General features: G+C 41.3%; 2 protein-coding genes and 1 long non-coding RNA gene across 41 annotated transcripts; 1 reads left to right on the forward strand and 2 right to left on the reverse strand.

The window, feature by feature from the left end:
• Positions 1–236: 236 nt before the first annotated feature.
• On the reverse strand, positions 237–11,537 carry LOC111949431 (adapter SH3BGRL). 38 transcript variants are annotated; one of them, XM_070434166.1, is made up of 13 exons: positions 11,348–11,537; positions 10,602–10,787; positions 10,388–10,468; positions 9,848–10,009; positions 8,465–8,650; positions 7,121–7,147; positions 6,998–7,024; positions 5,990–6,016; positions 5,199–5,222; positions 4,826–4,852; positions 3,764–3,885; positions 2,184–2,244; positions 237–1,278 (listed from the first exon to the last, which is right to left on the reverse strand). In XM_070434166.1, the coding sequence occupies exons 1-11, from the start codon at positions 11,390–11,392 to the stop codon at positions 3,808–3,810; spliced, it is 870 nt and encodes a 289-aa protein (XP_070290267.1). In that variant the 5' UTR covers positions 11,393–11,537; the 3' UTR covers positions 237–1,278; positions 2,184–2,244; positions 3,764–3,807. The 38 variants fall into 38 exon arrangements, with proteins under 38 accessions (XP_070290267.1, XP_070290265.1, XP_070290266.1 ...); XM_070434164.1 differs by having other exon boundaries at positions 7,121–7,150; XM_070434165.1 differs by having other exon boundaries at positions 2,184–2,247; positions 7,121–7,150.
• Positions 7,160–8,458, reverse strand: LOC139022824 (uncharacterized). Of its 2 annotated transcripts, none has more exons than XR_011473875.1 (3): positions 7,803–8,458; positions 7,521–7,614; positions 7,160–7,441 (listed from the first exon to the last, which is right to left on the reverse strand). It is a non-coding gene; the product is annotated as an uncharacterized lncRNA (long non-coding RNA). The 2 variants fall into 2 exon arrangements; XR_011473874.1 differs by lacking the exon at positions 7,803–8,458 and adding an exon at positions 7,700–7,756 and having other exon boundaries at positions 7,521–7,627.
• Positions 11,538–12,583: 1,046 nt separating the features above from the next.
• On the forward strand, positions 12,584–14,524 carry LOC139022741 (lebercilin-like protein). The gene is made up of 4 exons (XM_070433874.1): positions 12,584–12,866; positions 13,012–13,289; positions 13,432–13,674; positions 14,336–14,524. The coding sequence occupies exons 1-4, from the start codon at positions 12,584–12,586 to the stop codon at positions 14,471–14,473; spliced, it is 942 nt and encodes a 313-aa protein (XP_070289975.1). The 3' UTR covers positions 14,474–14,524.
• Positions 14,525–15,126: the final 602 nt, after the last annotated feature.

A 15,126-nucleotide genomic window follows, 5' to 3' on the forward strand; every position in this document is an offset into this window, starting at 1 on the left:
CACTTGTAATACTTTATGCAAATGTGGACATAAATGTGTTCTTGGTTTTCTTTTCCACCAAATTCTTTTTACTGTGCAATACCCTCCTCCATACCTCTTTCTGRAGTCCCCAGAGATAGGCTTTACACTGACCTACATCCTGTTGACTTGACCTTGCATTGCCCAGCCCTAACATTGTACACGGATCTATAAATAAAACCCAATGAATTGAAAATAGAACATAATAGGCCATGGGGAGCTGTTCACACCATTCAACTTTATTGGCATTTCACTTCTCTTACATCTAGGGGGATCTCTTAGTCATCCACATAATTTTACATTCAACAAAGTGCACAGTAGATCAGCAGATAGTAACATTCAGTGAATGGTGTCCAGTAGCTGCAAACACAGTCATAAAGCACGCTACATGAGGATTGTCACAGCCACAAAGTCATAATTATGGTTAAACCCCGCCCATTTCTACAATTAATATTTTACCCAACCCAACCACACTGCTAACCTTATGCTTAACCCTAACCTTAAAGTAAGACCAAAAGCAATTTGTGGAATCTGACTTTGTGGCTATGAAAGCTAGTGGAAACCCTACACAAGGGTCTTTCTCATGTTGGATTGAGACATAGTCACTGGGTTGCATTCACACATATAGATCTAACATCTTTGCCGGCATCAAGTGAGAGGCACTGCATTGATAGATCTGTTTCAGGCTGAGATTATAAGTCCATTCACTGGTTGCAGTTCACAGTAGAGTGATCTTCACTCAGATACTCACAGGTTTATAGCTGTCCGTCATTGACTGCTAAGTTGTTGTTGGTGACATGCTCATCATCCTATACAAACTGTGGTATAAAACTACCATTTTCAATTTGAAACATGAGAAGTATGTTTGAAATCTTTAAAACACTTAACATATGACTGTGTATGTACAATTAGAAAAGCTGCTGAATAAAACAAACTGATAACACTATGTAATTGAGCTACACACTGGATGGAAGCTACCATAAACTAACAACGTTATACAAATGAAGTACAGCAACACATCTTCTCTAGTCCTAGTCCCCTACGCAATATAAACATCTGGTAAAACAGGGGGTATCTCTGGAGTATAGGTAGGCCGTACAGACAGTGTGTGATTGGCAGGTTTCAGCCAGCAGGGTCCAGCAGGGGGACATGTGCATTCCCAGTGAGCAGGTGGGGGCATCGTGGGTAGTGGGATGGGTGTGGGACGGTCTGAGGGGTCAGGGGGGGTCAGGAAGGATCGGAACAGGGGGTCTCTCGAGGCTGGAAGACAAAAAAAGGTCACCAATGCGCYGCTGTTAGTGGCTGTGGGTCCTAAGCTTCCAGTCACCATGGTGCCCAAACTGCCCATGCCTCCCTGAGTGCCAGTCCCTCCCGAGGCTCTTCAGTAGCTCACTTAACTGCTTTCTCTAACTGGGCGTGACAGGTTGTTTTTTTTCAGGGAGGGGGTGTGGTGGGCTATGCCATCCGATCAAAGTCTCAGGCTGTTCTCTCTCATCAACTCAAATATCTCCTGAAGAGAGCAGTCTTTTCCTACACTACTGGAGAGTGGAGATGAGTGCGGCTTTGAAGATTACGATTATTATTATCATCATCACTGCCGCAGGAAAAGAAACGAGAATTCATGAGATATAGTTTTATATGATTGTTCTTTGGATCCTTCAGGCATTCTGTGCTCACTAAAGCTTTTTGTGTAGAGACTGGTGACAGTCCCTGTTAAATAGACCAATGCTCTGTTCTCTCTAGCTTCTCTGACAGAACACTTATGAAAACACACAGCTACCAATACATAACAGCAACAGTGTACATTACATACAGGGATTATATCCTCACTTTACACTGGTTGGTTTATGTGTTTTTTTAGGATTGATATATGTAATCTGTATGATATCAAACAGATTATAACCTAGGTACATGTAGGGCACTAAACAATACAATGGTTTAATAATTCCAGTATGACAAGACATTTGATAAAAGGGTCCAAAAGGCACAGAGTAATACATGTACTGAATAGTTTTCTTTTTAAATTACTCTAGAAAGACATTCAGTAACAAGAAGACATGTTTATGAGGTGCAGCCATCAGTTCACTGCAAACTACATGCTCTAATACTGCCACCCAGTGGCAGAGAAGAGAATTCCAATTAAGCAATAAATAAGTGTATTTTACCTGGGCAGTAGTAAATCACATCCTAAACCTTTCCTGGCTGTAACTACTCGTCCTCTTCTTCCTGCTGAGAAAAGAAAAGTGAGTAATGGCAACGTTGATGACAAGGTAAAACAAGTCATTGTAAATAAGAATTTGTTCTTAACTGACTTCTCTAGTTAAATAAAGGTTAAATAAAAATAAAAATAAAAAAGAAGAGAGGAGAGGAGAACCAAGATATCCCACTCAGTACTATCAATATAAGAGCCAAACTGTAGTTTAACTCCAAAGCGCCCGTCTTCAATTAAGTGATATCACTCAGCTGTGCTTGATTACAGTTTAGAAAGATTAGTGAGAAGTGGAGAAACTGATTTCATTCAGGTAAGGCAGTCATCATCATCAATAACCATAACAAAGATTCAGTAGAATATTCAGTAGAAGGCTTCTCAAAGTGGAACAAGAGTCTTTGCACCAAGGTAAACACTGGTGAGAACTTTTTCTTCTTTCTCCTTTGCATAAGGAGGGTGAGGTCCAGCAGAGGGGAAAAGGAAAAGTTATTGTGTATAGTTGGGTTAAAAGGGAGTAAAACCATATTACAATCCAGGGGAGGCATCAAGAAAACAGGTAGGAGAGATGAGGATGGGAAGACATTAGGAATATATCCATTACTTAGGCCAAGGGAACAAGTTATCCACAGGGATAAGGCACCATTCCCTTAACTGCCAGTGAAGTAGTAAGAGTAGTGTGGGCCTTTAAGCAAGGCCCTCTATGAGGTGGTGTCATACGATGTGAAACTGCAAGGCACTGCATACTTCACAAATCATCAGACCACATTCACTCCAAGGTGCATCTGTTGTGTTGAGCATGTTGTTGCTCTAATGCAATTAGCTACATTTCTACAAAGGTAAATAGCCTTTACACTATGGGTGACATTTTAAAAAGGTGATACAGTGCAATTATTTAGTCCTGTGACCAAGTAATTCACTGTTTTTAATGACTACGTAACGGACAACTTGCTTGTGGATATAGTGCTTGCTGTGTATTCAAGATTTGATAAATAATGTCCACAGTAACAAATTATTTAAAGCAGTGTAATCTGGTGCAACATATCTGACACTGCCAAGATCTTGTTGTGGGGGAGCATTGCACAATAACAAACAGTCATTCATCTTTTGCTGTGCTTGTCCTGTCCACACTCAGTCTCAAGACTCTCCTCCGAAAGAGAAGCCATGCCAATGGCTTTTTAAACATCCCGGTTGTCATCAAGTTCTGGTCAAGTCACTAGGGATCACTATGCAACACCGTAAGATCCAATTCACAAGCATGTCTATGTGTCAGACTTGTGATCATGTGCGCAAGGCAGATCTTGACACCAAACGATGCATGTCACCTGTTATGAAACATCCACTGGCACAATGCTACAGAATACTCAAGCCTCCACGTAAACCAATGGGCAATGACCTCATCCCAGTCACACTGCATCAAAACCAGAACCAGAGTCCAGAGAAAATCCAATCATTTCCAAAAATGAAAGACAGCATAGCACAGGAGTGATGCTGGCAGCCTTGGGGAATAAGAGAGTAGAGAGCTCTTCACAAACCCACACTAAATYCACATATGAAGGAGTAGCGTCATGCATAAGATCCATTTACTCCACGTCAGGGGCCACACCATGCAATGGGCTGGGAGCACAGCCAGAATATACCTCTGGGGCCTCTTCTTCTTCCTAAGGATGGGGATATCAGGGGTTTTGAGCATTTAAAAAGCAAGAGATACAACGGCCTATATTTGAGATAAGTGAAACGGCATGTCACTAAGGAGACTACAAGCGGGAGGAAAACCCTGTGCTACTTAATGTTCCCACTATTATTATTATTACCATAGGTGTACCGAATGACTGTGTTCGCAATGTTACGTCTGTCATGCTGCACACTATCAGTTATCTGTACCACAGAGACCACCACCCATGCAGAAGCAGAGACAAATAGAGAGATAGAGATAGATAGAGAAAGGGTGTTTCCAATCTAAGATCCACAGAAGATGCCACAAATTACAACCAGAGGAAACTCTCAACCTCATTGACTGACTCTTCTTGCTCCTGCAATGAAGGTATAGGAGGTGGAGGAGAGAAAGAAAGGGGAGAAAGAACAGAGCCGAGGGAGAGAGAGAGAGCAAAAAGCGGTGTGTGTGTGTGTGTGTGTGTGAGAGAGAGACAGAGAGAGAGGGAGAGAGACAGAGGGAGGGAGAGAGACAGAAAGAGAGAGAGACAGAGGGAGAGACAGAAAGAGAGAGAGAGAGAGACAGAAAGAGAGAGAGAGAGTGAGGACTATTCTAAAATCAGTATGAATGACAATGTTGGGTTTCTCTATCATGGTCTGTGTTCTGATGGCTACCAGAGTTACCATGTTGCTCATCCAACGATTGAGATATCATTATCTGGAATGAGTGAGAGGGCTAAAGATATACAGTAAGGGCTACAGTCTGTTCAGATGCCATACGTCGGTGAGATAGGTTTGTTTTAATCTACATAAAAAAGTAGTGGAGGAGGAAATTGAAGGAATGCTGAATAAACTCTGCACGATTTGGAAGCAAGAAAAGCAGCATTGGTAGAATGGTGGAGAGGTAGAGGGGGGACGAATGTAGTTTAAAAACACATATCAATCTACCTCAAGCTGTCGCAGCTCTTCTTCCTCCTAGAAAGGATGAGATTAAGTGTCAGTGGTGTGAATGGAGAGGTCAGAGGTGACACCAGAGGCATGCGCTATAGGAAAAGTCCGTTATTTTTTTAATGGAATCTACAGGGATAGTTCAGGCTGGCAGGAAGGAAGCAGCTACAGGACTAGGGAAGAAATGAGGAAGAAGGCTAAAAGAGAGGGGAGACAGACAGACAGAGGTTCGGAGGGAGTGAACACAGGCTACGGATGAGGGGCAAACGGCAGATAGATCACACAAAGCCTTCTGATCTCTGCCAGACAAACCCACACAGCTGGTGACTAAGGGAACAACCGGATAAATTCACAGCCGCAGACACCCAGTTACCTCCGACCCCAAATCCTCTTCTCCCTGGAAAACCAAACCAAGAGATGGGGAAAAGGGCAAAGGGGGGAGGGGTCAATGTGTGGAGGAGGTACAAGGAGATGCTGGAGGAGACCCTCTTGCAAATAGCTTTACATGCATGATTCAACATGAACCAAGCTGGTTCAATATTTAGATAAACGTAATTATCTTTATGTGACTTTATTGGATTTATTTAGACGTACAATCCTTGTTACTGTATCTGTTTTAACTACTTATACAAGATATCTTTCAATGTAGACACTAAACAGAGTAGCAGCTAAACGAGCATGACATATTTCTAAATACAATCATAAAAATATCTTATCAAATGACAAATATGAATGTTATTGACTAGGGTATCTAATGATTATATCTCTAAGGTGGCATGTCATAGAACAAATCAGTAGTGTTCTAAAACTGTGTCAAGGATTAAGATGAAATGCATCCGAACATACAGCAATCCCTCCACAGCAGACCTGTGGAAAATGGGACGGGGGCAAAAACAACAATAATGGATCTGGAGTTGTAAGTCATGGGACTTCGAAGGAAGAGGGGTTTCAAGCATTCAATATTGCACAAGAAAAGCTACAACAAAGAAGAATGTGAGGTTAGTTGTCTGGATGTCAGATATAGATCACAATCACAAGGATGCAAACAAACACATTAAAACTGAACACCCAAGGCCCTTAGCACAGACATTGAGACTACAGTATATAATGAATACGATTTAAGGACTGAACACTACAGCTATAGAACATTCAAAGTAGATCTACCTCAGAAACCGGGTGATCGTCTTCTCCCTAAAACAACGAATAGCAGTGATTAGCTTTGGATCAACTCGCTAGCTTTCACCAGGTTACTGTAACTAGGAAATAGAGATTTTAACAAATTGATTATTACTACAATCCAATAACATCACAAGTGCTTTGATATCTATTGACACATTGCACATAAATACTGATGGATATATTCAGTTGAACTTATTCAATAGCATATAACTTTATATCTTATCAATAACGAGTTTATAATGGTTCACTCTGTAGAGAACAACAGTGCCCTGGGTAACACGAACACGTCTTGGTTTACCATGCGTCTGTTTGTTTGTGCCACAGCACATTGTATTCAATACCAGCATTGCACAATACCAGCAATTGCTTCTGAGGCACTTCTGAACCCAACAGAACACAACAGTGGTATGAGACATTAAAATAATGTGATATTTGACCTTTTCTGATCAGTCAGGCTTTTGTCTTCATATAACATTTACCATTCTCAATACAGCTTTCAAGTCACAATAAAAACATTTATTAATGAATTAAGCTGCTGTTGAGTTGGGAAACTTTGCAAGTGTATACAGATAGCATGTTATTAAGCATGTATGACGTAATCATGTTTCGTTACAATGGCTAGCAGACATAGCTGGGCCTGGGCATTGGCAGAGAAACTTCATAGTACTGATTTATAATCAGTGACTATGGCCAGGAAAACTTAGACCTAACATGCTTATTTCCCTTTTAGACCTACATGTATATGCTTTGTTGAGAATAGTTGAATGACTAAAATATATACAAGATAATAATTTACTTTATTTCAGAATATTAGAGTTAAATAAAGGTGCAATGTACTGTAGTATGGAACCATGTGTCAGGTCTATTGGATCCAGGCTAAGAGCGTTTTTTAGTGGGGCAGATGGCACAATACAGAGAGCAGTGGCTGTTGTTATTAATGACAATGCCCTTCATATCAGTCATTACTCCGGTGGACACAGTGTCGCCTGTTACCTTAGCCTCCTCATCCTCTACTTCTTCCTGTTTCGGATAAGAAAGAAAAAGAGTGAGACTGAAACATGACTCCCAAATTTGGATTTGATTTCAATACTTTTCAGAAATGTAAAAACACTTTACCTGGGCTTCTTCCTGCTTCACGGGGGCCTTCTGACAGAAAAAGGAGAAAATAGAAAAAATTGTGTATCAGTATCTTTACAATGAAAGCATGACCTCAAGGAGGCATATGGGAAACAGAGAACCTCTCCTCAAACTTGAATGAGACACTTATACATGGGAGGTTGTGCAACTTGAACAGATCTCACAGATCAGGCACATTGAAGAACATGTTGGGATTTCCAGAGGACCCCCACCAACACTTACACACCTAGACATGGATGGACAGTAGAACTACACTTACACACCTAGACATGGATGGACAGTAGAACTGCACATACACACCTAAGACATTGGACTGGACAAGTAGAACTACACTTACACACCTAGACATGGATGGACAGTGTAGAACGCACATACACACCTAGACATGGATGGACAGTAGAACTACACTACACACCTAGACATATGGACAGTAGAACTACACATACACACCTAGACATGGATGGACAGTAGAACTACACATACACACTAGACATGGATGGACAGTAGAACTACACAACACACCTAGACATGGATGGACAGTATAGACTACACATACACACTAGACATGGATGGACAGTAGAACTACACATACACACCTAGACATGGATGGACAGTAGAACATACACATACACACCTAACATGGGAGGGGACACACTACTACACATACACACCTAGACATGGATGGACAGTAGAACTACACATACACACCTAGACATGGAGACACATACTACACATACACACCTAGACATGGAGACACATACTACACATACACACCTAGACATGGAGACACATGTATGTGTATGTGTATTACTGCATGGTCGGAACTAGAAGCACAAGTATTTCGCTACACTTGCATTAACATCTGCTAACCATGTGTATGTGACCAATAAAATTTGATTTGATTTTTGACATACTATACATACACACCTAGACATTGATGTGGAACAAAGAACATAGTACATATCAAGGAAAATCAAGAACAATGACGACACAAAGGCTGCAAATGGAGTCAATTAAAACAGAAATACAAAACAGCCAACAAAGAGATTACAGTTAACTGCTCCAGAACAGAAAAGTGGTTAAACATCCAACAGATCGAAAGAATAATAGAACAGTCAATAGAAACAGCTACAGAACAGTCAATTGAAACAGTTATGGGACAGTCAATATAACAGTGGGGTGGGTTAGTATGGTCCAGAGTTGAGAAGGAGAATAAGACAACAAGAGCTTGAGGGAAACAAAACCCTGAGGTAGAGGAAAAGACCATATTAAAGAGATGGAGGAGAGGAGATGCCACAGCACGGGATTCTGGGAGCCAATTACAGTGTCTTCTGCGGCTTCCTCTGTGTTTTCGACCGCCTCCTCCTCCTTTGCCACCTTCTCTTCTGCGGCGGCGTCTTCTTCTGCGGCCTCTTCTGCTGCCTCCTCTCCTGTTTCTCCTCCCACCTCTGCTTCCACCTCATCTGTGTGTTCATCTCCATTGAACTCCTCCATCGGAACCTCTCTTTTCTAGAGTGAAAACAACAATGTGCCATCAAGGGGGAAAAAACGATGTGTTAGAATAGGAATGACACAGCAGCTGTCATGGGCACACATCAAACACCAAGAGGGGAGCAGCCCTACTGCTGGAGTCTCATGTTCAAAGACATCACAGAGTAAGGCATCAGGATCAGCAGCTCCTCTGAGTAAAGAAAAATGCATGAATAAATGAAGGGAAATTACATATGGTTGCAAGATGATGAATATCAGTATATTGTGCTGTGGAGAGAAATGAGAGATTCACAATGATGTATAGTGTAGCAAGGAAGACTGCATATTATCACACTGCCGGAAGCCAGCTAAATCAGTACAGTCAACAGTATCAATAAAATAACTGTCATTACCTCAACATCGCAACTTAAATGGAAAATAAACTGGCCTGGTACTCTGGAGAACAGCGAAAGCAGAGAGCGGCTGCACTCATTTCCCAGAAATACCCATGAAGTTGGTCCAACTCAATTTGCACTCTTCTGGAAACCGCACCATCTAAAAGCCAGTGGGATTTATTATAGGAAAATCACATGTTCCGCTGGGCAATATTTATCTGCTGTCCCTGGCCCCCTCCTTGAAAAACAGAAACAATTCCTTTCTCTGTGATGCTCATGCACCAGGTAAATCTCTCCGGTTTGGCAGCATCCCAAAGTGAGTTGAGAAGTTTAAGTTTGCCTGATGTACTTAAAAAAAAAAAAAATCTCCATATAATTGTTCATATCATCATTTTTTACAACAGCATCAGCATGCTCTTCTGTAAGAACAATCCTATTATACAAATTATTAATTTGAAAAAGAATGACCTGATTCCCAATCATCTGCTATCTATTGAATAGAAATCATATATATAATATCATAGAATTATTATAAGCACTTTATATGCTTTGCAAAAACTACAGATGAAATATAAACACAATGAAAAACTATTAAAGTGAGAAATGTACACGTTAATTAATGAGAGATGGTTACACTGTGCTTAAACCAACTCTAAATTGACACTCATCCATGCAATGAGAGGATTAGCAACATTACTGGTTACTTGGTAATTGTCAATGGAAAATGAAACCAACAGGAGTTAACTGGAGGAATGGTTAAGGTTATGCTAGATGGGAGGAAACCCGGGGGAGAAATGGTAAAGGTGAGACAGGGACTGAGGGGATAAAAGAAAGGCATTACTAGTGAGTCATCATCAAGGTTCTCCTCCTCAACCTCCTCAGCTTCAAGGTTCTCTTCATCCTCAGCATCATCAGTTCCGTTCTCAACGGTCTCATTCTCAACAGTCCCATTTTCAACAGGCCCATTCTCAAGGATAAATGCCTTTTCAGCCTCTTTTGCTTCCTGCACCAAGGAAAATTGTCAGGTTGTTTAACACAGTTGCATCATCCTCAACTAGCGTAGCATACATGTCACATCGTATCCCTCTCACACAATTAACCTCACTAACTCCTGCTTGCCCTCCAAATGAATATGATATACAGTATGGAGTGTAAGCAGCCATGTCTGAGCAAAAACAAACTAGAACAATACATGGCTGAGAATTTCAGCTAAATAAACATTAAAACAGCCTGACATGGAAGTGAACCATTTTTTGCTGAGTTTATTTGCATTATAAAATCCCTTGAGTGGAAAACAGGTTGTGTTGTTGTAATCTTAAACTCAAAAGCTATATAAACATAATTTTCATTTTAGAAAAGTAAGTGAAAGTTGAATTCCAACCTTGGATCCTGGAGGAGGTGGCAGACCCAGGAAGGCAAACACTGCATTGTCTTCTTTAGCGTCAAAGAATGTCTCGTAGTCCTGTGGTAAAAGACATATGAGACATTTCAGTTTAGTCTCTAATCGTTCTCTCAGCATTTTAATGGACATTTTCTCCCCAGCTTTACCTGGCCTATTAGTTACCACACCTTCTACATGATCTTGTTATGCTCACCCCACAGTAGCTCTCTTCATTGAAGATCTGAGGGGGTAGGGGGATCCCGTTGGTGGGCTTTTTCTCCACAGGGACATTTTCCCTCATCCACATGCGGTTGTCCTCATTGCAGGCAATGTCCAATGGAGCGTAGTCCACTTTCAGGGCCTCCAGGAACCCAAGCACATCCTGTTGCTTCTTTTTGATCTGGACCATCACACAGGTGTACAGACAGACAACACAGTATAGATAGGCTTCTTCTTTATGAGATCATGTTTGTCTGCTTTTTTCTATCATTAGGTTGGGGAGAGCAGAGTAGAAGACACTGATACATTAAGGAAACCGTTTTACTTTTTGTTTTATATTTTCTGGACAAAGAATCAGTTCACATATCATATATATTCTTTGATATTGTAGATTAGGTCTGAAGTAATCCAAATATATTCCAGAATGTTCTGCAAGTGAATGCATGGTGATTAATTTTCAACAGATTGCTATTGCAGGTTTGGAATGTGATCTCAGCGACGGTCGAGATATATAAGGAAACTCGAATTGTCCTAGTGCTCCTCAACTGAGAAGTTAGACCAAATAACGGTACTAAAAGTTGACAAACCGCTAAATTGCCTAGGCCTATAATAACCTAAACCGATTTGAATCTGTTTGCCAGTTACATAAATGCATGTACTAAGAGCTGAACAATAGTCATGGGAAACCGGCCAACAAAGTTAATTTTGCATTTAATAACAAAGACTCGGGTAAATGCTTACCGCTGTCGATCCTGATGAAGAAGCTAGAAATACTTTTATAACCATTTTGTTACGACGTGTTCTGTAGAATGAGGTACTAACGTGGGTTATTAAAGATACAGGCTGCCTCCCTTAATAGTATAGCGTACCCAGGACATTACTCTGCGAACACAAGCCACACCACTGAGGCTATTTTTGTCCCCAAACCCTCCATCACCGCAGGATTGGTGGGCCAGGTTTTATGGGTGCAGCGCTGACCGAGTGATTGGCAACTTGAGCTGTCTGTCGGTATGGGGACCACAAAGTTCGTTTGCAGCTACATGCAACGTGCATATATCGACAGAAATAGCCACTGACCAACAGAGCAACTAGTGAAAATAAAACCAAGAGTTAAAGCGGGCAGTTGAAATGTATGCATATTGTTGGACCATGATTATCTATAGGCTTAACAGTTTTTTTGTTGTTGTAAATCTACAGGGCACATCTTTATTTGTTTAACTTATTATAGGCTAATGTATATTTTTGTTGTTGTAGTATATACTGAAAGTTATTTTTTTTWAACAATTGCAAACGAAGTCTAATGTAATTGTTTTACTAAAAAACAATTAGTTTATATACAAATTAGGATGGTGTGGTCTTTAATTCTCCCAAAAGCAGTCAGTTCTAAGAAATTTCCCATGATTAAGGAATGTAATAACATTGCTTGCCTATGATTTGCTCATATAATCCGAATGTATTAAGCGTTTAGTAGCCAGAAAACTACATTTCCCATCGTCCTATTCAATGAGAACGCTTGTTTCTACGGCAACCCAAAATACAATTTCAGAGACAGCCAGCCAACAACATAATCTGTCAATGACTCTCTTGCTCATGAAGATACATAATAACTTAACTGAATGAAAGTTAGTGGGGGGAAAAAACATTTAGTGTTTAAAAAATAATTTAATGTAAGGATAGCATTGGCATGGGGAATTATTAGGCATGGTTGTTAGCTTTGTAGAATAGTTGAAGTCAGGAAAGATTTCTATCAAGGCAAGGAATGTCTGTCACTCTCTGTCTTCTAGACCTAGCTAGATAACGTTAGATTAGCTAAATGTATTAAACTATTAATGAATGTAAGTAGGCTATAGTTGAAGGTATAGATTGTTTTGGTTCTTATAATTTCACATACAGTGTGGCTAAATGAACTACTCCAGCTCATTGGATATCTGTCTACTATATTACAGAAACTGGTGCAGGCTTATCTTTGGGGGAGACATGTCTCTGAGGCTGAGACACCACAGCAGAGGCATAGTGCAGCAGGACAATGCAAACTATGAAGTGGGTGCAGGCGATGCAGACTCAAGCTGTTCCTCAGGCCAGTCCACCTCCTCCAGGTCAAGCAAGGGATACAGCAGTAGGACCGGCAGCAGGGAAGACTCTCAGGGGTCATGCACCCAGTCAGACTACAAGGAGGAGGCTGACACTACTACAAATAGGACCCTTTCCCTCTCACCAAACAATAAGCCAGGTCTAAGCACGAAGACAGCGAAAGCACGAAGTATGTGATATCAATCTGATATTACATATCTTCTCATTACTACAGACAGTCTACCTATAATGACATAAGTGTAGGCCTATAGGCCGAGATGGTTTGCAGCATATTCCCATGTAAGCATCACACTTAGGTGCCTTTTTCCTCTCAGCTCAAAACAAGGGAGGGCAGTGGTGCAAAAAGAAGAAAAACACTCTTTCAAGGAACCACAAGGCCTCTCGCTTCCCTCCAATCAAGCCCCTGCAGGGCTCAAACCAGCGCATCAGTTCTGCCCACAGGCACCACATCAAGGAACTCAACAGCCAATTCTGGGAGCTACAGCAGCAGCTGAGTGGTGTCGCCACAGAGAACAAGTTGCTAAAACAGGTCCAGGGCCGCCACACGGTGGCGCTACAGCGCTTCCAGGATTCACAGAGTGGCCTTCCCCAGGTATGCTGCACTAAAAGAAAATTGGGCTTGAATAATTGATTTATAACACAGCTATAACAAACTCATTATCAGCTAACAACAATAATCTGATCTTGTAGCAATGGCTACGGTCATAATGTTTTGCACCCACCCACACCGTCAGGTTTTGGCCAAGCACGGCAACGAGGTGCGCGCTCTGCAGGAGCTCCAGCGTAAAGCCCGCAACCGCCGCAACTGTCTATCCAGGCRTCTGAGGGGCACAGAGGAGGAGCTGCTGCGCACCAAGGACGCTCTGCACCGGCTGCAGCTGCTCAGCAAGGACCGCAGCCTGGAAGAGAGGGAAGAGCTGAGCCATAGGCTGGCCCTGATCACTGTGGACCTACACAGGAAGAACAAGAGGATACAGGTACAGTACATGCACTCACATGGCAGGGCTGACTCCAGCAGCACCCTGCATCCCACTGCTGTCTTGCTTCTGAAGCTAAGCCGGGTTGGTCCTGGATGGGATACCAGATGCTGCTGGATGTGGTGTTGGAGGGCCAGTGGGAGGTACCCTTTCCTCTGGTCTAAAAATAATATTCCAATGCCCCAGGGCAGTGATTGGGGACATTGCCCTGTGTAGGGTGCTGTCTTTCAGATGGGACGTTAAACGGGTGTCCTGACATCCCATGGCACTTATCGTAAGAGTAAGTGTGTTAACCCTGGTGTCCTGGCTAAATTCCCAATCTGGCCTTCATACTATCATGATCACCTAATCATCCCCAGTTTACAATTGGCTCATTGAGCCCCCTCCTCTCCCCTGTAACTATTCCTCAGGTTGTTGCTGTAACTGAGAATGTGTTCTCGGTCAACTTACCTGGTAAAATGAGGGTTAAATAAATGTTCACAGGCCAGGTGGATGTTTGTATTGAAACTGATTGGGTTTTCAACTCTGTCTATTTGTATTGGTCTTCTATGGGGAGACCGATATAGGTGGACAGGGTCAACACAGTTATGCTAGATTGATACTGTACACATAGTACCACAATGTTATATCTGTAGTGAAATGTAAATAAATTGTGTTGCAGGACTTAGAAAGGAATCTTGAGCTGAGCCAGATATCCTTCAATCACCATCTTGCCACAGAAACAAGGAAGACCAATGAAGCCATAGAGCTGTCTGATTACCTCCAGGCACAGATCAATCTGTTGACCAAAAAAATCTAAGTAAGTTTATAAAGAACTTGAGAGCAGCAACATACAGTGTAAAAAACATTAGAAATACCTTACTAATATGCCCCCACCAGGTCAGTCTATGTCATGGAAAGAGCAGGTGTTCAGAAATGTTTTGTACAATCAGTCAGATCTTAGTAGATTTGGAACAGTACTGTTGTTTGAAAGAATGGTAATGTGATTTAACTCGCAGTACTGCAATGTAAACACAAGAGGGAGTCTAATACAGCTATATTTCTGAAGGCATAATTGAAGGTTGAAGTAAAATACCCATTTTCCCAAACTTGCCTGGCTACCCAAACGCTACCATGATTATCTAATAGGCTTAAACAGTTTTTTGTTGTTGTTTAAACTCTACAGGGCACATCTTATTTGTTTTAACTTATTATAGGCTAATGTATATTTTTGTTGTTGTAGTATATACTGAAAAGTTATTTTTTTTAAACAATTGCAAACGAAAGTCTAATGTATTGTTTTAACTAAAAACAAATTAGTTTCAATCTGTGGTCTGGGTGCTTAATAACTCTATGTCTCCAGACCTGCTGTTTTTCAATTCTTAATGATCGGCTATGAAAAGCCAACTGACTTTTATTCCTGATTATTATTTGACCATGCTTGTCATTTATGAACATTTTGAAAATCTTGGC

Source organism: Salvelinus sp. IW2-2015, linkage group LG22 (assembly GCF_002910315.2).
Source record: "Salvelinus sp. IW2-2015 linkage group LG22, ASM291031v2, whole genome shotgun sequence".
Taxonomy (NCBI): Eukaryota; Metazoa; Chordata; class Actinopteri; order Salmoniformes; family Salmonidae; genus Salvelinus; species Salvelinus sp. IW2-2015.